Genomic DNA, 23,267 nt, shown 5'->3' with positions numbered 1-23,267 from the left:
AATACAGCTCTGTCCCTGCTCTGCTACGACTGTTGCAAATAAAAAAATGGGAAAACAGGAAAAAAAAATCCATGTGTTCCCTCAACTAGGCAGAATGTTCCCTGAACAATCCACCACAGGCTATCCTTCTCAAATTCGAACCATGACAGTGGATGATTTATTTGGAAAAGTGCAACACGAAAGCCAGCTTCCCCGCAGGAGCGCGCGGGACTCACCTGAGAGGAATGAAGAGGATGCCGTTGATGACGTTGAGCTGTTCCAGGACACTGGCCATGCTGGGGGCTGTGAACTGTGGGGCGGCAGGGAAGATGAGCCCCGAGTGGCGCGGGGGGTCGGGGGGCAGGCACGAGGGGACACCCACCTTGAGGGGCGGGATGTTGGCGCTGGAGCCATTGCGGTAGATCTCATTCATGGTGCGCTGCAGGGCCACGGCCTGCTGGGTCAGGCACTTGAGGTACTCGGAGCTCTCCTTGGTCTTCTCGTGGTCCTCGCCCAGCTATGGGGCAGACAGATAGGCAGGAGGCCGTCAGCGAGCCCACAGCCACCCCACACGGCCCCCGCCCCCCCGCTGCCACCTCAGCCCCCACCGCAGCCCACCTGGGTCTTGTAGATGGTGTAGCCTTCCTTCTCGTGCTGCAGGGCTGACCGGAACTCGGCTTTGCTCTCGTAGACCCGGGCGACCAGGTGGTGGCTGCAAGGACGCGGGCACAGCACAGAAGGGACACGAGTGGGCGGGGGCGTGGCGGGCGCACATGGACTCGGCTAGATTCCACTCTGGAATCCCCCCCAAGGGGAGCAAGCTGGCCCAGGGCTTGGGGGAGAGACCAGGCTGAGATAAAATTTCCTTAGGAGCCAGCCGGAAGACAGGACGCTGGCTCCCGTCCACCCTCCCTCCGAGTGCCCCCCAACCGGGACCTCGTCACTGTGGCCCTAGGCACATACCAACTACTCTCCCCCTCTGCCCCTAACCCAGCACAGCCTCACCTGAGGGCCACCTTGAGGGACTTGGGCCCGTGGTACTTGGTGCTGACAGCCAGTGCATTCTCCAGGAAGCGCAGCGACAAGTCATACTCCATTACCCCATGCAGCACCAGCCCGATGTTGTTCTGAGGGCAGTGGGCGGGCCCAGCTCAGTCCCGCTGCCCCAGGACTGAGGCTCGCGCCTACCTGGCCTCCCACCCCACCGGCACTCACATCCAGCAGCGCCATCTCAGGGTGATCCTCCCCGAACACAAGCAGGGTGAGGTAGCGGGCACGGTACAGCAGGCTCAGGGCCGTGGACAGCTGGCTGCTGGCAAAGCAGTACAGGGCCAAGTGCATCTGTGGGGGCAGCCGTGTCAGGCCCGGGGCTCACGGATGCCCCCCAACCCTAACCACCCCCACCAGCTGCTCACATATTCCTGGATGGTGTTGGGGTGCTCAATGCCCATCACACGCTCGCTCATCAGCACAGCCTTCTGTTGGTTACTCAGGGCCTGGGAGAAGTGGGGAATCGTCATCCCAGGGTGGGGAGCTCCCCACATCAAGTCTGCCTGGCCCCTGGGTGGCTCAGCCTCCTCAGCAGAGAGGTGTTCAAAACTCAGTTCTGAGCACAGAAGGTCATGCCCCACTTTGAGGCCTTTTAAAATAGCTTGCCCCTTAACAAGATCTGTGCAAACATCTATACAAATCAAAAATGAGGCTAAAGATAAAGCAGTAATAAAAAGAGGCACACACAAACAATAGACAGACTCTAGGGTTGAGGCGTGGAGGCCTACAGGGCACCTGCCCCAGGAAGCAGCCTCTTGAAGCCCTGGGCCAACAAGGCAGGTGAAGCCCAGCAGGCCCAGGAACGCTTAGAGACACCCCACGCAGCTCTCACAAAGTCCCAGGCCCTGTGACCAAGAAGCCATCCTTCCCACTCTCCTTAGGAAGGGAGGCCCCGTCGTCACCCCCAACTCCGTCCACAAGCATGGCGGCTCTCCCGACAACCTAACTATGGAGCCTGCAGAGCAGGGGAAGCAAGCCCAGGCCAAATACGTCACTCCCCAGGGTCCCCTGGTCTCTGCTCCTCCCGGAGGGGCTCCCAAGGAGAGCAGCACCCTTGGCCTCACAGATGGGGCACAGTTCCCCAGGCCTGGACCTCTGCTTCCTGCAAAATGGGGTGAGAACATAGCCCCGGCTCCCTCGCTCGCCAGCCCCCAGTGCCAGACTAGGCTCCAAGGCCTCCGCTGACACAGCCCAGAGGGTGCTCCAGGCCCACCTCGGCGTAGTCGCCCATAATGTAGTGGAGACGAGCAAGGAGGCGCAAGCAGGCACAGATCTCCACGTGCATGGCTCCGTACACGTTGTTAAACAGGTTCAGGGCCTCATTGATGAGCTCACAGCCCTCCTTCAGGAAGCCTGCAGGGCACCCCCAAGGGTGGCAAGGTCAGGGCCGGGCCAGGGGACCCCCCTCCCCCCAGCCACACCTGGTCACGCACCCTGCTGTACTTTGGCCTGCCCACTCTGGAAGAAGTGGAAGGCGTCCGAGGCCTTTGGGTTGACATGCTTGACCACGGGGAAGATATTGAGCACGTCCTCCTCGGTGAATGCGGGTTTGTGGCGGCTGTCAAAGCTGTACTCCTTCAGCAGGATCTGGGGGACACAGCCCAACACCCACGGGTGGCCTCAACCCCATGCTCACGTGGCCAGCACCTCCCAACCTACCACCCCAGGTCTCCAGAAAACCACATGCCCCCCCCCCCCACCCTGATGGTCCTGTAGATGCCATAGGAGGGAGGGAGGGCAGGGGCGGGGCCCTGAGCCACCCCACCTGGATTCCAGTTTTCAGGGAGATTTCCCGCAGCAGCGTGATCTTCTGCAGGCCATAGGTCTCCACAGCCTGGTCCACGGTCTCGCTGAGGGAGAGGCGGTATGTGGGCCCATGCAGCCCAGCCCCTCTTAGCCCCCTCTTCCACTGCTGCCTCCCCACCTGAGTACCAAGTACTCACCAGCCAGGACCCACACCAACAACCCTCATCCCCACTCCCTGAGCAGGCAGCCCTCCACTGCTCCCTTCCTCCTCTCCCAGTTCACACCCTGCAACCACAGACTGAGGCCCCGCCCCCACCCGCGCTGCTCACTCACCACTCAAGGCTGAAGTCAAAGTAGTTCTTGGCCTCCTGGCAGATATTCTTCCAGAGCTCCTGGGGTGTCATGACAGCCCAGGCTGTGTTATCTGCTGCCCCTGGAGGCCGGTTTCTCCTCCTCCTGTTCCTCTTCTTGGAGATGAGCTCGTCAGCAGGCAGATGGGCCACAGGGTTGGGGTAGGAGCTCAGGAAGCAGTTGAGAAAGTGGCTGATGGCAGCCGAGAGGCCCGAGAGCTCAACTCCCTGCAAGGGAATTTGGGACTCAAGTCATATGGGCCCCTCCACCACCTGCCCCACTGTGGTGGGGGTAAGGGTACTGGCATTACCTGTAAGTACGTCTTGAAGATGTGCTTGGCGGAGCGGGTAATGAGCTCTCCGATGCCGATTTTCTGCAAGGGTTCAGAGAAGGGAGTCTGGGTCCGGCCCAGACCTCCACCCAGCCCCGAAGCGCGCCCCCCTTCCCCCATGGCACAGCCCAGCAGCCCGGGCATCACTCACATAGATGTGGTCCAGCTGCTCTCGGGCCGGGCTCCGCACAACCAGGTCGAGCACCTTGCCCAGGTAGCGCATGTTAATGCCCCGCTGGCGCATCACCTCGGCTAGCGTGGCCCCGTCCATGGGCAGCACTGCGTGCTCGATGCAGTCCTTCACCTGCAGGCAGCAGCATGTCAGGCTCCCCCAGCCTAGGCCCTCCACCTAAGCCCGCCCCAGGGTCTTCCTGGCAGGGGAGCTCATGCTATCCTGAGGTCCTGAGAGAAGGAGGAGACTGAGACTTGAGCTCACAGTTGGGAAGAGTGAAGAAGACAAATCAGCAGTCAAGACATGAGAAATGTGTGCCCCAGTCTTCTGCACAAGCAACAGGAAAATGGGAGACAGCAGTCACCCTGTGACAACCAGGCCCACCCAAGAGGGAAGCAGGGATGAGAGAGCCCCACTGACAGAGCCCAAAAAAATGAGGGCTCCCCTCTGGGCACACAGGACAGAGCAGAGGTGACCACTTGGGGTCCCCAGCACTGCCAAGTCTTGGAACTTTGTGCCAAGCCTCAGAGAGATCAGGCAGGGGGCCAGGGCACGGAACACTTGGCTCAAAGATCTGAGAGATCTTACTAGGAAACAAGTGCCCCATCATCCAAAGAGCCTACATACAAAGCGTGTTGAGGCTCAGAGGACAGGATCCTCCCCACCTTTTTTACAGGTGCCCGCTTGTCCTGTCACACATGGGCTCAGAGGACCAGACCCCCAGATGCCAGCTGCTCTGGAAGGCACAACAGAGCAGACTCTGTGCCTGATGCCTCCCTTGGCCTCTCTGGGTCAGTGGCCCCATCTCTATGATGGTGACAAATGCACTCTGCCCCGTCTGCCTCATAGACCAGCAGGTCTAAGGAAGTTACTCCTGGAAAGGTTCTACAAGTTTCCAGAAGTGGATGGATGATGCACCAGGGCCTTTCACAGCAGGCCCCGTGCAGCCCCTCACACCAGTGGCACCTCCCTCACCAAGCCGGGGATCTGGCAGGACAGCAGGAAGGCAGCGGCGTCTTTCAGCAACTGCTTCTGGTCCCGAACTTCCTCCTGGCAGGACTCTGGGAAGCGAACCCCTGGGGGATGGAGAACAGAGGCCTGAGCCAGGCAGAAAGGAGGCAGGTGGGGGAGACAGAGAGCAACACCCACCAGCACCCAGGACCCCATGATGACCCCCACAGGATTCTGCCCAGCCTAATGCAGAGCTTGCCTGGTGAGAAGATGTCAGGATTGAAGCGAACGTCAAAGGCTGTGCTGCTAATGGAGCCAACTGCCTTGCAGGCGTTGCGGATCACCTCCCGGCTTCGAGGGTCTGCTGTGAAGACACGGCCGGCTGGGAGGCAGCGCCCCTCCCCCAGCGGTGGGAGGTGCCACGCGCCCCCGAGCCTCGCCCCAGATGCACACAGAGAAAACTGCCAAGACAGACGCAAGCTTGGCCTTCCCGACATCCACAGCGGCCCCACCTGTCCCGTCATCTGAGGCGATGGTCTCTGCCAGCTCCTTCACCTTGGCCAGGCCACTAGCGCCACCCCCTTCCTCCTCACTTCCGGCCTCAGGTCCCGGGGGATCTTCAGGCTTTGACTCTGAGGACAGGGAGTCCCCATTCTCCAGCGTGCTGGGGCTCTCCATCCTGCCGGCCTTCTGCTGCATGAGCTGTAGGGCAGCCAGCTTCATGAACAGGAGGTACCTAGGGCACAGCAGGGCAAGCAGAGCAAGACATGGGAGAGCAAGCCTCACTGGCCAGCAGCTTCCTGCTGGCTGCAGCGACCTGTGACATGCCCCAGACTCCTGGCCCGTATGAGCATGGGGTTGCACCGCACCCCAGCAACTCCAACCAGCCACCACAGGTCACTGCAAAAACTGAGCTCTTCCCAACCGGAAGGCAGCAGACAGAGTGTGAGTGGGGCAGGGGCCGGGGCTCTGTGCATGCCAGGCTTCAAGGGAGACAGCAACCTCGCTGGCATTTTGAGGAGACTGATTTGTGGTGTGGGACATTTGATGTGGCTGACTCCTAAGCACTGAATGCCAGCAGCGGTGACACCTCCTGACACTGGAACATTTAAAACACTTTAGCAGGGGTTTGAGTGGCCCAGTTGGTTAACCATCTGCCTTCGGCTCAGGTCATGATCCCGGGGTCCTGGGATGGAGCCCCGCATCCCCGCGTCGGGCTCCCCCCGCTCAGCCCCTCCTTACTACTGTGCTCTCGATCACTCTCTCTCAAATGAATAAATATAAAATCTTCAAAACAAAATATAACACTTCTAACAGATTTCCCTATGCCCCCTTGGATTTAGAGTGCCACCTCCACGGGGAGCCCCTGCTCTGATTGTTGCTTCTCCACCAATATAAAGCTCCAGGATACCCTCGCTGCAGAGCCGGAGGTCACCCAGGAGACACTGGGGGTGTAATGACAATGGCCAAAGCTTTTCCCAGCAAGGATAAGGCCCCAGCACTGCCTCCTGGCAGGGCGCCCTCCAAAGCCTGGGCCCTCACCTGTGCTCCACAAAGGCATCCACAAGCTCTTGGCGCAGGCAGCACAGCTTGTGCCGGTGAGCGCGGGGGAAGCCAGCACGGGTGCACTCCTCGGGCAGCCCCTCGCCCGGCACGGGCAGGAAGTTGAGGTCAGGGGGGAAAGTGCGCAGCAGGTCGAGGATGTAGTGGCGACCGTCATTGCCGATGATGCCCTTGCACTCCACAGAGGAGCAGAGCTCCACCTCCTCATCCCGGTCGTTGAGCACCCGGTGCCTCAGGATCTTGAGAGGCCGGCTGGTGCGTTCCAGCAGCTCCAGGTAGCGAGGGTGGGACATCACTGTCTTGCCAAAGTCAATGGAGCCATAGATGACACTCTGCTCCTGGTCCCGCTCCAGGATGCCCGGGATGATGGACTGGGCCGTGACGCGGTAGCCACGGTAGTCTACCACCACCGTGCCCAGTGTGTACAGCCCCTCCACGTCCACTGCATTGTAAGTGCGCACCCCATTCAGGTCATTGGTGGGTGCCACATATGCCGCCACGTCCCCACCGAAGTCCTTGTAGTGATCACGTACATCAAAGCCCAGACTAAAGAAGATATTGTTCCAGATGAACATCTGCATCTTGGTCTCCTCGCTGGGGTTGATGGCCATCACATTGCCATCAATGACCGCCATGGCGCCCCTCGTGGCCGCGGCTGTGAAGTCGCTGTGCACCTGGGAGGGCCCAAGACCAGGAGGGTGAGGCCCCACCCCCAAGAGCCACAGGTTTCAGCCCACCTGGTCAAGCTTGCCCAGACGTGGGGGCAGGTGGACAGCCCTCGGGGTCATGGAGGTCTAACCTCGGCCTCCTCCCACTTGTAAAAGGGGAAAAAACCCTCTTCTGAGAAAAAGTAATTTATGCTCAGAGAGACGGCAGAGCTTAGGGACTCACAAGGAGGGGAAGGACAGGAGCAGGTCTCAGATCCACCCATTATGTGTCAGGTGAACTTGGCCAGGTCAACGCTCAGACCTGTGTCCCCTATCTATGTAACAGTAATCTTGGGGCGCCTGGGGGCTCAGTGGGTTAAAGCCTCTGCCTTTGGCTCAGGTCATGATCCCAGGGTCCTGGGATGGAGCCCCATATTGGGCTCTCTGCCCGCCTCTCTGCCTACTTGTGATCTCTGTCTGTCAAATAAATAAATAAAATCTTTGGGGGGGAAAAAAAAAAAAGCAAACAGTGATCTTTACAAGGTGTCCCAAAGATGACAGGAGGCAATGCCCGTAAAACACCAGACACGGCCCCTGGCAAAGTTTGTACTCAACACAGTGAGATCTCATGTTTACCATTATCATCTCTAGGGAGTAAAAGGTCCCAGCGGCAGAGCAGAGGGTGGGAAGCCGGAAGAAAACCTGTCACACAGCCCACAGTGGAGGAGGTCCCCCTACCCTCTGCTCAGTCCATGGACTCCAAGTCTCAAAGAGGTCACAGAACAGAGCTGAGACAGTCTGCCCGGAGAGGAGAAGTCAGCCAGTGCCCTGCAGGGTACCCTGACTAGCCCTCTTGGCGGGTGACAAGCTGGCCTGAGGCAGCCAGTCGGGCAGAGGGAGCTGTAGGCACCTTGAATATAGCTCTTTCTCGAAGCAGCCGCTCAGGCAGGTTCTTGCGGGGCAGTTCCCTCGTCGTCTGCAGTTCCTCGTTCCAGTCCCGGGTCTGCAAAGGGACCAGGGAGGGAGATGCCGACTCAGCCCAGGCCCCAAGACCTGCTCTGAACAGCCCCTTCCTCCACCTGCCTGTGGACAGTCTCAGAAGCTCCCAAGAGAACAAGACACAAGCAGAGGTGCACAGAACCCAGCCTGGCACCCACCCAGGGAGGGGGAGAGAGGGGCCCAGGGAGGGCGGGGCCAGGCTGCAGGCACCTGTCCAGGAATGTGCTCCTCATAGCCCAGCCTGGAGGTGTAGGCATCCTCTGCACGCACACAGTCCATGGCGTGCTCAGCCTGGGGGGCCGTCCAACTGTACACCTGGAATGGGGTGGCAATCCTCTCGAAGGGGTGGCGCTGGACCCTGCGGCACCAAGAGGGGGGAAGATGGGGAAGACGGCCAAGCTCAGAGCCCAGGCCCAGTGACCTTTTCTGAAGCTCCCCCCGCTCTCATGCCTCCGGGCCCAGAGATCCTGCCCCACCCCCAGTCTAGTGGAAGAAATAAATGAGGACCTCTTCTGGGACTGCTGTGTTGGGGTATTGCTGCTCCCTAAGGGAGGCTCTGGGGTTCCAGGGGCTGAGGGCGTAGGGCTTCTGAGGGCAGCCATGCTGAAGCTCAGGCCGGCAGGCTGGCCCTGCCCCATCATGGGGGATGAGACAAGGGGCAGAGACCGGGCCAAGGCGCTACCTCTTCTTCTGCAGCACGGCAAAATTTTTTTTGAAGGTCGGGCTGATCTGGTTGAGCAGCTCCACCAGGGAATGGCTGAGGAAGCGGGGGCTGGCAGGCTTAGGGTTGAAATGATATGCCGTAGACCTGTGGGAAGAGGATGGTCACTGCACAGGGCAACACAGAGAGGTGCCCGAAGCCCCATATGGGCTCACAAAGGGACTCACTGATTCAGGTAAAAACCCCTTGTGGACGCCGTGATGCTGACTTGCCGGTCCTCGGCTGTGATGACAAATAGGTACATGAGGTCCCCGTGCATCTTGCGGTTCCCAGGGGGTGGGTTCCAGCCGCTCATGGTGAGCACTTTCAGGCACTGAAGGGGCTGCAAGAATGGCCAAGCATGAGTGGGGGCCAGGCCTCTGGGTGCAGTGCTGTCCCCCCAATGCCCTGCCCAGGGCCTGCTCCCCAGCTCTGTTCCGGGAGTACTACCTTCCAGTCACGGTTCTGGGGCTGCAGGGGACACAAAGGCCGCTCCCGGCTCCCTGGAAGGATGTACTCAGGGGGCGTGCAGTCAATGGGGTCCATCTCCAAGCCCTTCTTCCGCTTCCCGCTGTCTGAGGGACCCGAGGCTGACGGTCAGCACAGGGCCACCCAGGGGCAAACTGGCCACAGCATGGATGCCTCCAGCCCTGCCCCCTTCTGGTGGCAAGGCCTGGCCCCCAGCCCCTTCACTGACCCCTGGCCAATTTGCCCCTGGACCCTCTGCCCAACCCCCAGCCCCAATGCCTCCCGCACCTCCCAGGTCGCCGTCAGTAAAGACGCTCAGGAAGGACAAGGAGTTGCAGTCAACCCCGTTGAAGGCATCAGATGGGTCCAGGCTCTTGAGCAGGTCTCGGACGTGGCGCACGTGGATGCGGGCCTCACGGACTGTGTACGGCTCTGGTGGGAAGGTGAGGGGCAGCACGTAAGCAGGGCACATCCCCTGCTGCACCAACAACCCCAGCACAGAAGTCGGCCATGGAGCTACCATGATGGTCTTGATTTTCACATTTTTAGCCTCCACTTACAAATTCCACTATGAGCACATAAGCTGGAGTGCTGGACTCAACACCCCCTGCCTTTCTGTTAGGCAGAGATGCTTGTGTGCAAAGAATCTACTGCCAAAGGGCACAAAAAACATGCCTCCAAAGCACAAAGGCCTCAGGGAGCCCATAAAAATCTCCTGATCTTTCACAGGTGTCCCAGGTGGATAGGCCTAAGGAGCTGTGGGGCCCCTACACCACAGCCTCAGTGCTGCTCTCCTAGGGCAGCCCTTGCTTGGGGGTGACCTGAGGACTTCCCCGTAACTACAACACTGCCCCCTAATATATGCTTTGTGAATTTTAATGGGGGCTCTTTTTGGGGAGGAGACTTCATCATCAAGTAAGTTTGGGCACACTTGCATTACACTTTCCACATTTGCTTTTAACAAGCTCACACTGGCTGGAAACTCTAAGTTCCCTCTCCCCTGGGGACCCAAGGTCACGGGAACTTTTATCTTACAAGCAAACCAGCCTCGCCACATCTGTCAACTGCTGTACATGGGGCCCAACTGCTCTATTTGAGAGCAGTGAAACCTTTAGTTTCCTTAAATTTAATCTTTCTTTCTTCTTTTAAATTCTAAACTGTAATCAATTTTTTTTTTAAAGATTTTATTTATTTATTTGAGAGAGAGAAAAAAAGCAGAGGAGGGGGCAGAAGGAGAAGCATGCTTCCGGCTGAGCAGGGAGCCTGATGTGGACTCGATCCCTGAGCTGAAGGCAGATGCTTAATGCACTGAGCCACCCAGGTGCTCCAAGATTTAACTTTTTTTTTTTTTTAAGATTTTTTTATTTATTTGGCAGACGAGATCACAAGTAGGCAGAGAGGCAGGCAGGCAGAGAGAGAGAGAAGCAGGCTCCCTGCTGAGCAGGGAGCCCAATGCAGGGCTGGATCCCAGGATGCTGAGATCATGACCTGAGCCGAAGGGAAAGGCTTAACCCACTGAGCCACCCAGGCGCCCCATTAACTTTTTCTCTCTATAGAATTTGGGCTAATTTCAAGCCCTTGGTACTGTTTATTTTTTAAGACTTTATCTATCTGACAGAGAGAGTGCACATGCATATACACAAGCACACGGAGCAGCAGGCAGAGGGAGAAGCAGATGCCCCACTGAGCAGAGAGCCTGACTTGGCGCTTGATCCCAGGACCCTGGGATCATGACCTGAGCCGACCTAAGCCAAAGACAGACGCTTAACCAACTGAGCCACCCAGGAAACCCAGCTGGCACTGTTTTTTCTTTTTTTAAAAAACCTTGACTTTGATATTTAACCTACAATATTGGGAGGGTACACATGTGCAGGCCTGGGGAGCAGATCCGGGCTCCAAACCTTCCTTCACAAGTTCAGTACTGTTCTGAGCCTCCACACACTCATCTGTGACACTGAGATACCAGCCAAGGTGGGTGGAGTGCGACCTGGCCCCATCTTCATGTGCCCTCCCTTGGCAGGCTGCCCGACTTCTGGACAAACCTTCCACCACACGTAGCACCGAACCCTCCTGTAGGCCCTCAACACTGCGCAGCTCTGAGAAATGGTCTAGCATGTTGCCGTCCAGGTGCAGTGAGAAGCAGGTGCGGTGGCATGTGTCTTCGCGGTCCATGAGTACCTGGTGGATCTCCTGTACCATCTCCTGAGGGGACACCTACCAAGGGAAAGGTCAAAAACACCCTGGTGAGAACATATTACTTTCCCTACAGTGTAAAACTAGGACAAGTGACAGCCAGGCATGGCATTCCAGCCTTGTCCTTCCTAACGGGCTTGTGCTCTGGTCTCCAGCCTCCTTCTTCCATCTCACCTGTAAGGAAAAGGGCTCAATCCCAGGTGCCAGGATCTTCACAGAAAAGCCTGTGTCCTGAATGACAATGACTTCCTGTCCAGTCGTCTCCTCTCCCGGCTCAGCCTCATCCAGACCATTTTCCCGGGGCAGCTCCGCAGCTCTTTCTTCCTTCTTTAGGCTCTCTGGACAGTCCCCATTCAGCAGCATGACGGACGGCAGCTCTGCAGGTAACAAGAAAAGGAGCTGAGACAAGCGGTGCCACCTGCCTACCCACCTGGGTGGACACGTGCGCCAAAGAATGGCATCTGCATCTCCTCTCAAGACTCGGCTCTACCGGAGACCTCACAGTCCCACTCACACTGGGCACACAACTTACCTCAACCCTGGCCACCTGGAGACCCCTGCTTTCTCCCCTCCACATCCTGGGCCCTCCCTTTCCATCCAGTCCTCAGTCTTCCAGTCTGGCTTCCATCCGAGCACACCATCCAAATCCCTCTCCCCAGAGTCACTCCAAGGGCCAAACCCAATTGTCTTCGCTGTGTGTAACTTTTCTGCAGCACCCGCCACTGCTCACCCTCTCCTCCCCTTCTCTATAGCCACAGATCCCTTGTTCCCTGTTCCTTGCTCTCTAGCTCCACCACCCCCAGAAGCCCAAGCTGAGGGTGTCCCAAGGTCCCAGCCTCTCCTGATCTTCCATGACTTCACTTCAAATGCCCTCCCACCATGCAGCTAACCTGCTCACCTAGGCCTTGCTCAAGCTTTTCAACATGTAGCCATCTCTTCGGCATTATCAGAGTCTTATCTTGTTCACATGGAATTCACCTACCTCAGTAAGGTGGCCTCTGCTCTGTAAATGCCCCCTGACACCAGTCACCAGCCTAATCTCCAATGGTCAAGGAACCCAGCCTCTGCAGCCACGGCCCCGGACAGGCCATTTTCCCTATTTCAAGAGCACCACTTGGAATCCACTGCTCACAGGATCCAAGTTTATTAGGCCAACACTCTGAGGCACCAGCCCAAAGTACATCTCAACTCCAGCCAGCTCTCCCAGTCAACATCTCAGATACACCCAAGTACTAGGAAGTCTGAGAACAAGCTCCACATCTTCCCTTCCACCTCTGTGCTCTTATGCAGCTCATGCTGCCCACTGCATCGGGCAAACTTCTACTCATCTGTCAAGGCCCAGGTGAAATAAACCCCCTTCTCTATTTATTTAGAGCACAAGTTGGGGACGGGGAGAGGGAGAGAGAGAATCTCAAGCAGATTCTATGCTCAGCGCTCGGAGCCAGACACAGGGCTGGAATCTCATGACCCTGAGACCATGACCTGAGCCGATATCAAGACTCGGACGCTTAACTGCCTGAGCCACCCAGGCTCCCCTAAATCCCCTTCTCTAAAGCCTGCCCAAATGGGCCTTCATAACAGAATCACTGCCTCCTCATTGCCCCCAGAGACATGGTGGCCACCCCCCAGAGCACTGTTCTGTCATTCTGAGGGACATTGTTCACACTAGCAGCTGTATCTTCTTCCTTCTGTCTTTCCTGCACTCAACAGAAAAGTACCGAATTAATGAGTTAATTACTGCAAACGTGGAGTTAAAAGTCCCATAGTTGGGAACAGCACCCAGTTCACACGCTGTGGGGAAAGAGAAGAAAGCAGGTGACAAAACCTACCCTTTCTCCGTGCCCCAGGGAGCAAGGACTGCCTCACAATCATGCCAGGAAGACACAGGCCTGCCATTTGGCCCACGGGGATTTCTGCCCATGGTCTGCCTGGCAGCCAAACTGGCCCCTTGCTTGTCTGAGCTCAGCTCAGCTCAGCCAGCCCCGGTCCATACCCCACCTCCTCTTCCCTACTGGTATTTTCCCCAGACTTTTGTAAGCCTTACCCAGACCCACCAGAAACGTAGAGCCAGAGGCCTCAGAAAAGGAGATAAGCCCAGCACAGAAGAGCACACCAGGGGGGTGTGCGGAGAAGCAGCTCCCTCTTCCCTCTGTCCCTTCAGCTCAGTGATAAACAGGACCACTAGGAGCTAAGACATAGTTCCCTCCACCTCTCTCCAAATAAGGACGCCTGGCCCAGAAAAGTTCAGAGCCTTGTCCAAGGTCAAGAGCAGACCCTAGATTCCCCATTAAGAGCCATGCCATCACACCGCCCTCAATCTTATCCACTATGGACCTCCAAGGACTGTTATCACGTCCATCTTGTCCCAGCACACCTCTCCAAACCTGAGGTGAACTCCTGAGAACAAGGACACTCGAGGACCTCTCTCTAATGAGCCCACAGCCCCAGCAGTGTGACCCCAAGCCCCTAAAGTGAGCAGCCACCCCAAAGGGAGAACTTGGCTGACTCTATGACCAAGCAGGCAGGAGGGTGGGGAGAAGGGCGGTGCTTGGTCAGCTTCCAACAGCAGCAAGAGGAATGGCAGATATGAGGCGGCACTTCCCTTAACTGGGTCCTTGAAAAAGGCTTTGCTGTTGGAAGAAGCCCCCTCCCCCCAATACGGTACAGCAGCGCAGAGGTATAAGACCCCACAAGTGAGAAGTCAGAAACCAGACCCCAGACAGGTAGCCTGCACTCCCGGAGTCTGGGCCAGGAAGGATAGGAAGGAGGGCAGGGAAGACAAGGCAAGGGTAGCCACAGCTCCCACCCCTCTTCCCCAGGCAGGGGAACCTGCCCAGAAGGTACCACAGCACCATGTTATGCCCCAGGGGGGTACCCAATCCCCTATCAGATTTCAAAGGAATGTGACTGGTTCCCAGGGGCCTCCATGGCCCCAGAATGCTGGCTCTGCCTCTCTTCCTTCCTCTAAGGAACCCTGAAGATCTCCCTACCGCTAGATTAAGGCCAAGTGATCTCCCCACAAGAGGTTGGCTCCCCGCCCCCACAGCCCACCTGGTGCAGTTGGAGGCTGCCCTCTCCTGGACTCTGGAGTCTCAGAACCGCCACCGCAGCGAGGCAGACAGATCTCCGGCTCGGGCTCGGCACTGCCTGAGTCCCCTGTCCCGGCCTCTGCCACTACCCTCGCCCCCATGCAGCTGGTCAGCCCAGGGCTGGAGCTCTGGCTGGCTTCGGGTTTCAGTGGGGCCAGGCCTGCTGGGGCAGCCCTGGGAAGGGCACACTCCCCCTGCCTCGCATCCTGCTCAAGGTCGGCCAGAAGGACGGCTGTGGGCCAGGAGGCCCCAGTGGCTCCAGGACCCCATGGGGAGCTGCTACCAGCGCTCAGGTCCACCTCCCTGTACCCACCAAGAGGGGGGTCACTACTGGTGAAGCCATGAGGGGGGCAGGAGAACCCAGCATTTGGGGTACCTGCGTCCCTCGGGATCGAGGGCCCTGGGGACTGGCTGGCAGGGGCAGGGCCCAGTAAGGGGGTCCTCTCCTCAGCCCCAACCCCAGTGCCGTTGGGCAGGACGGCTTCAGCCAGCTGCCAGCAACAGCTGGCACAGACCCGGGCCCAAGCCATGAGACAGCTACCCCATCTACCCCGTCCACCAGTCGCAGACGCTGTGCACCCTGCCTGCCTCCTGGGTCAAGTAGCTGGCTGAGGCCTCTGGCTCCTGCTGCCCCCTGCAGGTGACCTGGCAGCTCTTTTTTTCCTGACAGTCACTGGTTCTGGTGGGAAGGGGGAAGGGCCCTCAGTCTCCCAGAGGACAAATGCACCCGGAGCCCCAGGCCTCCAGCCCCACCAAGAAGCTGGCAGGCTCTATCTTCCCTTCCCAGCAGCCCCTGCGCTGCCAGGAGAAAACCAAGTATCTCTCTGGGGGAAATCAGAGCTGGCAGCAAGAGGCCGAAGGCCGCTCGGCTGTGGAGAAGGAACATGCCCAGCCTCGCCAGGGCACCTTCCCAGGGCCTCTGACTTGTTGCCAGGGCCCAGCCAGCACTGCTCTGGCATCCATGCAAACCAGTGCGGGGGCAGAGAAACAGGCTCCCTCCGGGACCACTCCCCTCCAGTCCTGTCCCAGGCAGACCCTCAGCATCTCCACAGCCCCCACCAAGGGGAGGGCTCCCGTCCACACATGCAGACCAGATGGTAAGAAGGGCCAGACCCAGGCAGAGCTCCTCTTATCCTGCCCTCTTCTCAAACACACTCAAACCCTCTGGAAAAGGGGGTGGGGCAGGCACCTGGCAATGACCTCTGAGTAGCAGCATTGACCATCTCCATTCTGGTTCCCAGAAAGCCTGTGTTCACGCTTGGCCCATCCCACAGCAAGTCCCTCAATCAGCTCAATTGGCCCATCTCACTTGAGGAAACTGAGGCCCCAGAGGCCAGTAAGCAAACTGCCCCAGGACCCAGAGGCAACGGGTGGCCAAGCCACGTCCAGAAAGAGCCAGGTCTATCAGGTGTCCAAATCCATGCCTTGGAGTGCCACTTCCCCAGGCTGCAGCACCCACCAGGTACACGGCATCTCTTCCTCCTCCAGGACTCAGGTTTCAGGCCAGTAGGCAGATCTGTCTCCAACCACAGCACCCTTCCCACCCTCTACAACCCTGGGCCAGCACCCCTTCTTCTCATATCCCAGGGGGCACCCCTAGGATCTGGGCTTTAGAGAAGGGGAAAAGGTGGTCCTCTGCAGAATGGGAAGGGGTTGCCCAAATTGCACACTGTACACACACACCCCTAATCTTCACTGGCTGGATCCGAATGAGGAGATAAAAGCGTACACCTGGACTGGGAGCACAGAGCCCCCATGGGCTGCAGAAAGGAGGAGTAAGAAAAGAAATTTAGAATATCCCAAGCGGCCTGTGTCTTCCCCGGTCTGGCATGGCCTCCCTCACTAAACTGTGCCAGGGCCAAGCCCTGCCCCAGTCAAGGCCTCAGCAGGTGGGGCTCCAGCAGGAAGTAAAGCCCCAAAAGACACATCACCCCTCCCAGGAACACAGGGCTTCAAAAGAAAAGGGTAGGGCTAGGCAGGCAGCCTATGGAAGACCCCCATGATATGGGCATCTGTCTCCTTCCTGTCCCCTCTGGCCAGAGACAGGTCTGCAAGGTCTGGAGATAGTCCTGTGATCTTCAAGCTGGTCTACTCAGACCTCCCCACACTTATAGCTTTAGGATTCTGTTAGAGAGCTCCCCTAAGCCCTCAGGCTCCTCCCCAGTCTACCAGGCCCCTTTTCTGCTCTGGGCCTCAACTCTAAGGAGCCCTCCCCTAGGCAGGAGGAACTTGACACACCACTGCGAACTTGAAAAACCTGCCTGTTCTCTTAACCCCTAAAAGCAGCTTTATTCCCAACAAGGTAACTGACCCTTGCCCCCAACCCCAAAAGGCCTGGATTACCTCCTCAAAGGGACTGGAGAACCTTCCAGAGTTGAGTCCTAAGGATCAGGAGCCTAGATGAGAACCTACTCAGGGATCACCATTAAGGGCATGATCCTTCTTTGAATAGATTCAGGATAGCTGTAATTCCCAGAGACATAAGGGGCCAATGCCCCCCCCCCATCCCTACCCCAAGCACTACCATGCTCCCAGTTTCCCAAAAATGAACAGCTGTGCCCTTCCCCTGACCCAGGTTGCCCCAGACAGAGCCTCTCAGCACACAGCAGAGACAGGGCTTTACTCAAGCCCGCAGGGAAACCCTCCAACAGACTCTCCCCTCTTCAGTCCCCATGTTCTCAACATAAACCCAACCAACATGCCTGCCCTGGCTTCCTCTGGCACATGTAGGGGAAGCCTTGGCATGCTGGCCACAAGCTAGAAATCCAAATGCCCCCCGCAGCTACAATGCTGTGTGACCTTGGACAAGTCACTTTATCTCTTCAGGTCTCTTTGCTAGAAGGGAAATCCGCCAGACCCAACCTCCTCTGCCCCACTGATTCAGAGCCCCATCAGGGTAAAAAGCCTGGCAGGCTGGAGTCATCAGCATCTGTTGTTCTGCCCAAACCCTGGCCTTATCTAGGCAATCAGCAAAGCTGCCACTGTACCTACCCCCAGCACAAGGTAACTGCTGTGACACAGTCAGAAAGCCTCCTAAATATTGTTCCCATCCTGACCCATCGAAGCTGGGAACGGAGATGAAGATGACAAGTCCAGGCTGAGAAGCACTGGGGGGAGTGGAAGACAGGGGTAGTTCTGCATCCCATCACTAACCAGAACAGAGAGGGACCACAGCCCAGGACTGGGGCCCTGAAGGATGATTTGGAGATGACAACCAAGGTGCTTGGAAAGGGCTTCCAGCCTTAAGGCTGGAATTTAAGACATGATGTAAGGAACAGAGAAAGTCCAGGAGAAACAGATGAAGCAGGCCCCACCAGAGAAAAGCTGCAGCCACTCCCAAAGCCAATGCCACACAGACCCCACGGGGGAGAGCTGGGAGCTCCACTCCACACGGATGACCTTTGCCTTAAAGACAGCAACCCTGAGCTGATCCACTTTTCGCAATAAGGCGGGTTAATGATCAAGTTCTGGCACAAACACCTACTCCTGCCAAGGAGTTTGGCTCTACCCCCACACGCAGGCAGACCCTCTAGGTCTGCAGATCAAGCCAACACCTAACATGAAAGAGATCAGAGCCTGAACACCTAGGGTTAAAGCACTGCCTCTGGGAATGAACCAGACTAGCCCCCTTACAATACACACCCACCCCCAGCTCGCACTCTTCTCCACAGACCATGACTGGGAAGTCTCAGGTTGAGCTTTACTCGCAGGGCTGCAGTCCTGTAGGCACGCAACGCTTCAGACCCTGACGGGAAGGGTGCCAGACTGAGCAAGTGTCAGCGACCCTAGCCGGGAGGGTTACCCATGCCCGCGCGCGCAGGGGGTGGGGCTACCGATTCTATCCGTCTGCGGCGGCGGCGCACCCAAAACCGCGTGCGCGCGCACGTGTCCCCCTTACGGCTGTCTACCCGGGACCCCACGTGCGAAACCCAGGCCGCAGCCGGGGGCGACAGTGAAGGTGACCTTCAGGGCGGGGGCGGCCCGATAAGATGCAATCCGGCCCGGCGCGGAGGGAAGGCGGCGGTTCCTGCAAACACCGAACCCACCCGCCCACTCGGCCCGGTCCAGCCTCCCCGCCCTGCTGACCGCTGGCCCCGGCCCCGCTCACCGGCCGCGCCCGGTCGCCCCTTGCCACCGGCCTGCGAGCTGGGCTCCCGGGCGCCGTCGGCCGGGGCAGCCGCCGGCAACTCGTCCGTTTTGATGACCATGGCGGCGGGAGCGGGCGTCCTGCTCGGCTGTCCGCGCCGCCCGCCGCGCCACTAACCCAAGTGCCCTGCGCGCCGCGGCCGCTGCGGGAAGGACGGAGTCACCGGCCCACGTGGTGCGCGCTGTAACCTTTGACCCCACCGCCGCTCCCCTGCCCCGCCCTCGCGCCCGGCCCGGCCCACGGAAGCGCGCGAGGGACAAAACGCACCGTGCTCGTTGGCCGCCCACCAAAGGCGGTGACGTTCCCGAACGCCTTAAAGGGAACGCACTATGACTCCGAGTACAGAGAGGCTTCTGGTCCCCTTGAGGGGCGGGGCTGCGGAGAGACGTCCTTGCCGTTCTTAGACGTCCCGCGGGCGCCCTGACCTTGGGTGGAGACTCTTCTGGGACTGCCATTGCTCACCGTCCCCTCCCCCAATGGCCCTCTGTTTCCTATTGCAAATCTGCCAAATGACCACGCGGTCTCTAATCTGCGGTGTCAGTGTGACCCACGGCACCCTCCTCACAAGGATTGAAAGGGTGGAGCTGGGGTGCGTCTAGCTTCTTGAGGAAGGGGTGCAGGTCAGTTAAAGGGGATGCCGTGTCAGAAATGGAGCCACCAAACTTTGGTGTGAGCTACAACGTGCTCCTCCCTACCAGCGGCCTCAACAGCCCCCACCAGATGAGTCCTTACTTCCAGGTTGGCACATTATTCCCATTTTTCAGTGAAGGAAGCTGAGACCAAGGTCACACAGCGAGAACAAGAGATGAGTCAAGCTAAGTGCACAACCTGGACACTTCACAGTCGTTAGTTATTTTAGGAGTCTGGGTTTTGGTGGGGACTGAGAAGTGAGGTCAGAGAATGCTGCCCAGGTGGCATTTTTGCCAGGTCTTGCCAGTGACCTGACATTCTCCAGGGAGGGAGGAGGGAGGCTTGGGAATCATTTAAGGCCTGTTCCTGACATTTGCCAGGATCTGATGGGAATTGGGAAACTGGAACTGCACAGGTGGGCTGGGCCCTGGAGCCTTGTGAAAATTTTGAAGAAAAGCGGACTTTGTCCTGGAGTACAGGTACTGGGAAGAGCAACTAGTGAAAGTCTTGGCAGCATTTAAACCGGAGGAAGGGAGATGAGAAATGCTCTGGGAGCTGTGTGGGGGATAAAAGGATGCTGAACTAGATGAGGGGACAGAGGAGGGTGGACCATTGCACAAGAAGCCTAGAGATAAAAGAAAGACCTGACTACTGGGTGTGCAAGGCAGGCAGGCAGGCAGGCAGGATGGGGTATAAACCTAATACTTGATTAGATTGGAAATTTGCATCCTACAATCTCTGCCTGTCTCTCTTGTTGTAACTTGGAGCGAGGCACTTCTATTCCACTAAATCTCAGGAGCTTCATCCATCAAATACGCCCATCTGTCTAGCCTCTCACTAGCTGTTGTGAGGAGTTGATGGTCATCAAAGTATTTTAGATAGTGTGAAACTCTGGGTGATTCACTGTGTCTTTCTAGCACAGCTTGCAAAAAGCTCAGTGCTGCCGGAAGATCAGAGATACCAGACCCAGTCCCTGCCAGAAGAAGTTTCAATCTGGTGGATGAAGTGAAATGCACACAGCAACCTCATGTCCATGGCTACAGAGTAAAAGCCTTTAAGGATGGCTGTTTTAAGTGTGCACGGGAGGCAGTCAGGGAGGGCTTCTGGAAAGAGGCAGCTCTGAACTGAGCTTCAAAGGGTAAGAAGGATTTTATCGAGCAAGTCAGAGGAATTAGCGGGCAGACACAGAAGGAAGGACTCTGGGAATTTATTCACTCACTTAGTGATTTATTTTTTAAATATTTTAATTTTACTTAGAATTTTAGATAACACATGCACGTGGTTCAAACTTCAAAAAGTACAAAAGGGTATACGTTGAAATCTCTCACCTGCCCCCCCACCTAGGTTCCCTCCCCAGATCACCAAAGTTACCTGTTCTTTTATATTCTTTGCATATAAGAGTGTGTATAGATATTTTCCCCCTTTCTTTACACAAATGTTAACACACTGTACCTGCTATTCTTTACCCTGATTTTTTTTTAAAGATGTTATTTATTTATTTATTTATTTGAAAGCGAGGACAAGCAGGGGGTGTGGCAGGCAGAGGGAGATGGAGAAGCAAGCAGGCTCCCTGCTGAGCAAGGAGCTTGATGTGATGTTGGGCTGGATCCTCAGGTCCCGCAAATTGTGAACTGATGCTTAACCGACTGAGCCACCCAGGGGCCGCTCTCCTGATTATTTTACTTCACAGTACATTCTGGAGATCGTTCTGTATCAGTACACAAAGAGCTTTCTCATTCTGTTTTATGACTGGATTATATTCCAGTATGGTGCCATAATTCTTTTAACTAGTCTCCCAACTGATGGGTACTTTGTATCCATGAAACTCAATTGTGCCTAGTCCAATGTAGCTGAAGGTAGAAGGCCATGTTGGTAACGTTACTCATAACCAGAAATGTAGGTGAATTTTAACACTAGGAGCAGCAAGCCTTGTAATAGGGAAACATACACAAAAAGCGTCATCCTCTGGCCACTTTCTCTGTCTGATGGCTGACCTCCAGTAACATATTAAGCAGGCAGTTTTTTGCTTTCAAGCTGCCTCCACCAATGTCTCTTCATCATGGTCTTTAAAAAAAAAAAAAAAAAAAAGAAGGTTCTATTTATTTGAAGGGGGTAGCAGGGGAGGAGGAGCAGACTCCTCACTGAACAGGGAGCCTAATGCAGGGCTGATGCAGGGCTCTATCCCAGGACCCCAGGATCATGACCTGAGCCCAGGCGCCCCTCTTCATTATGGTCTTTTTTTTTTTTTTTCTTCATTATGGTCTTAAGAGCAGCTACAACCACCACTTTCCACAACTCTTCCCACCAGTGCCTATACCTTGTGCCATGGTTAAGAGGACTATGTCCACCAAAGCAGGACACTTTTGAGAGTGAAAGTGAACACTATTAATAATGTCATTGGGATAACAGGCATAAACTGAGACTGTCTCAGCCATGTTGGCATGTCTGGTTCTCAGGTGAGGCATCTGGCTGCTAGACTTGGCGGGGGGGGGGGGGTATCTTTTTTTTTTCCCTCTTTTTAAAGATTCTATTTATTCATTTGACATACAAGCAAGAGAGAGAGAGAGATGGCGCACAAGCAGGGGGGAATGGCAGGCAGAGGATAGAGGGAGAAGCAGGCTCCTCAGGAGCAGAGAGTGGGACCCTGGGATCAGGACCTGAGCTGAAGGTAGACAACCACCTGAGCCACACAAGTGCTCCTAGACTGGGGGACTTCCTGAAAGCAAGGGCCAGACCTTATTCACCTGGGCATCCCTAGCATCTTCCTAAAGCCTGAACCACAGTAGTTGCTTAATGCTCATTTGCTGGTTGAATGGACGAATCACATGTACAGAGTACCAGGCAGTGGTTTTGAAGGCTCCGTGGGATGCTGAGGAGGGAGTGTTGCTAGCAATGCAGGGTTTCACCTTTGATTCCCATGTTATTTATAATATGTGGGCTTTCCTTGTAGATATCCCTCTTGTGATCGGTATGCTTTGACTTTTGTATCCAGAGCTTCAGATCATTTCCACAACGCCTGGCTGAGACCCAGGCTGAGCATTGGAGAGGTACCAGCCTGTACCATACCCTGGTCTTCCTCCCCTGTCCTCTTCACAGTCAGGAGCTGGTCAGCATGGGTGCCGGCGACCAATCTGTCCATGGGCCCAGGGACTAACCAATCCCAGCAGCCTTAAAACCTATAACTTAGCTTCCACAGATTCCTTTCCCCTTTCCCTAGCAGGCTCCAGTTACATATTCCCCAACCTCAGGGCTGGCTGCCTTGGGGACTGAGCATCTCAGTTTTCCCATCTTTAGGGCTCATGTGTAAGGATGCTAACTAAGTATGAAGGGAGGTTTATCAAGGCTAAGACCTAGCCTACGTAATTAAACTGTTTAAAGCCTCCCACCTCCCTAATTAGTGTTATGATGAATACACCCACTCAGCTGGGCATTCCTATTTCCCCCCTCCTTTTCAGAGTTTCCAAGGGGTTGGAGAGGTGAGCAGGAACCCAGACTCCTGGATTGAAGAGGGGAGTCCCCCTGCCTTTACTGGCTTGACTCCAGTGACCCATAAGAGAGGAAATGCTCCATCTCCCTCAACCCCAAACCTGTGTGAACAGAACTGCCAGGAGGGAAGGAATGACAGTCCTAGAGATGCCCTGGGCCTCAGTCTCCCCATCTGTAAAATGAGGGGTTGCATACGTGATCTCTGAGTTATCTCATGCTGACATTGCACATCTCCACCCTGTATGTGTCTCTGGGCTGGGTTCAGCCAAGCACCTCCAGAGGTTTGTGAGGGGACCCTAAGGCCAATTTCCCCTTCTCTTCTTTTTCTTGAATTGAACATGGGACCCCAGAGTTCTGGGCAGATGTTTATCTAAGGCCCAATCTTGTGTCTCCTAGCTGCCCCTGGAGATAAAAGGTGATTGACAACCAGAAGCCTGAGCCATACTTCTCAGAATGGGAATGGCTATGGGTCTGGTCCTTGCCCATCCTGGGCTAGTCTGATCCCCAGAGGCTGGAGCAAAGAGATGGGGCAGCCCAGGCCTGCTTGCCTGTTCCACCTGGATATACTGGGTGGAATCAATACACATGACTTCAAGTCCAGCTCAATCCCTGACTCCTTCACTACAGCTTCCTCACTTACCTTGAGTAAGTCACTTTTCTTGATGTCAAAGCAGGCCAGGTGTGGAAGCCATCCCAGGACTATAGTCAAGCTCAGATATCATTGTATATGTTAAGCTCCTTTTAAGTTTTTGCTAGAAGCAGTAC

General features: G+C 56.3%; 1 protein-coding gene across 8 annotated transcripts; it reads right to left on the bottom strand.

The window, feature by feature from the left end:
- Positions 1–184: 184 nt before the first annotated feature.
- CLUH (clustered mitochondria homolog) lies at positions 185–18,660 on the bottom strand. Of its 8 annotated transcripts, none has more exons than XM_082707010.1 (25): positions 18,348–18,660; positions 11,325–11,527; positions 11,000–11,171; positions 9,246–9,389; positions 8,940–9,064; positions 8,678–8,832; positions 8,472–8,597; positions 8,000–8,147; positions 7,701–7,793; positions 6,123–6,817; positions 5,093–5,316; positions 4,840–4,941; positions 4,605–4,705; positions 3,609–3,761; positions 3,437–3,499; positions 3,109–3,353; positions 2,795–2,879; positions 2,463–2,616; positions 2,243–2,382; positions 1,395–1,475; positions 1,195–1,320; positions 985–1,106; positions 598–691; positions 362–496; positions 185–289 (listed from the first exon to the last, which is right to left on the bottom strand). In XM_082707010.1, the coding sequence occupies exons 1-25, from the start codon at positions 18,445–18,447 to the stop codon at positions 212–214; spliced, it is 3,864 nt and encodes a 1,287-aa protein (XP_082563136.1). In that variant the 5' UTR covers positions 18,448–18,660; the 3' UTR covers positions 185–211. The 8 variants fall into 8 exon arrangements, with proteins under 8 accessions (XP_082563136.1, XP_082563135.1, XP_082563137.1 ...); XM_082707009.1 differs by having other exon boundaries at positions 4,840–4,944; positions 18,348–18,625; XM_082707011.1 differs by having other exon boundaries at positions 4,840–4,944; positions 18,504–18,578.
- Between the last annotated feature and the right edge of the window lie 4,607 nt (positions 18,661–23,267).

This window comes from Mustela nivalis (genome assembly GCF_964662115.1).
Source record: "Mustela nivalis genome assembly, chromosome: 17".
NCBI classification, from domain to species: domain Eukaryota; kingdom Metazoa; phylum Chordata; class Mammalia; order Carnivora; family Mustelidae; genus Mustela; species Mustela nivalis.
Note: the sequence above shows the minus strand (reverse complement) of the source record. Positions and strands in the feature narration are given on the sequence as shown.

What these genes read in the sequence shown, in the direction of transcription:
- CLUH (XM_082707007.1), bottom strand. Translation starts at nt 14,769, where the DNA reads ATGGCTTGGGCCCGGGTCTGTGCCAGCTGTTGCTGGCAGCTGGCTGAA. An exon ending in GAGAAAGAGCTATATTCAAG is followed by an intron (nt 6,818 to 7,700) that starts GTGCCTACAGCT and finishes GGGCCCTCCCAG; the next exon opens with GTGCACAGCGACTTCACAGC. An exon ending in CGCCTCAGATGACGGGACAG is followed by an intron (nt 4,945 to 5,092) that starts GTGGGGCCGCTG and finishes GTGTCTTCACAG; the next exon opens with CAGACCCTCGAAGCCGGGAG.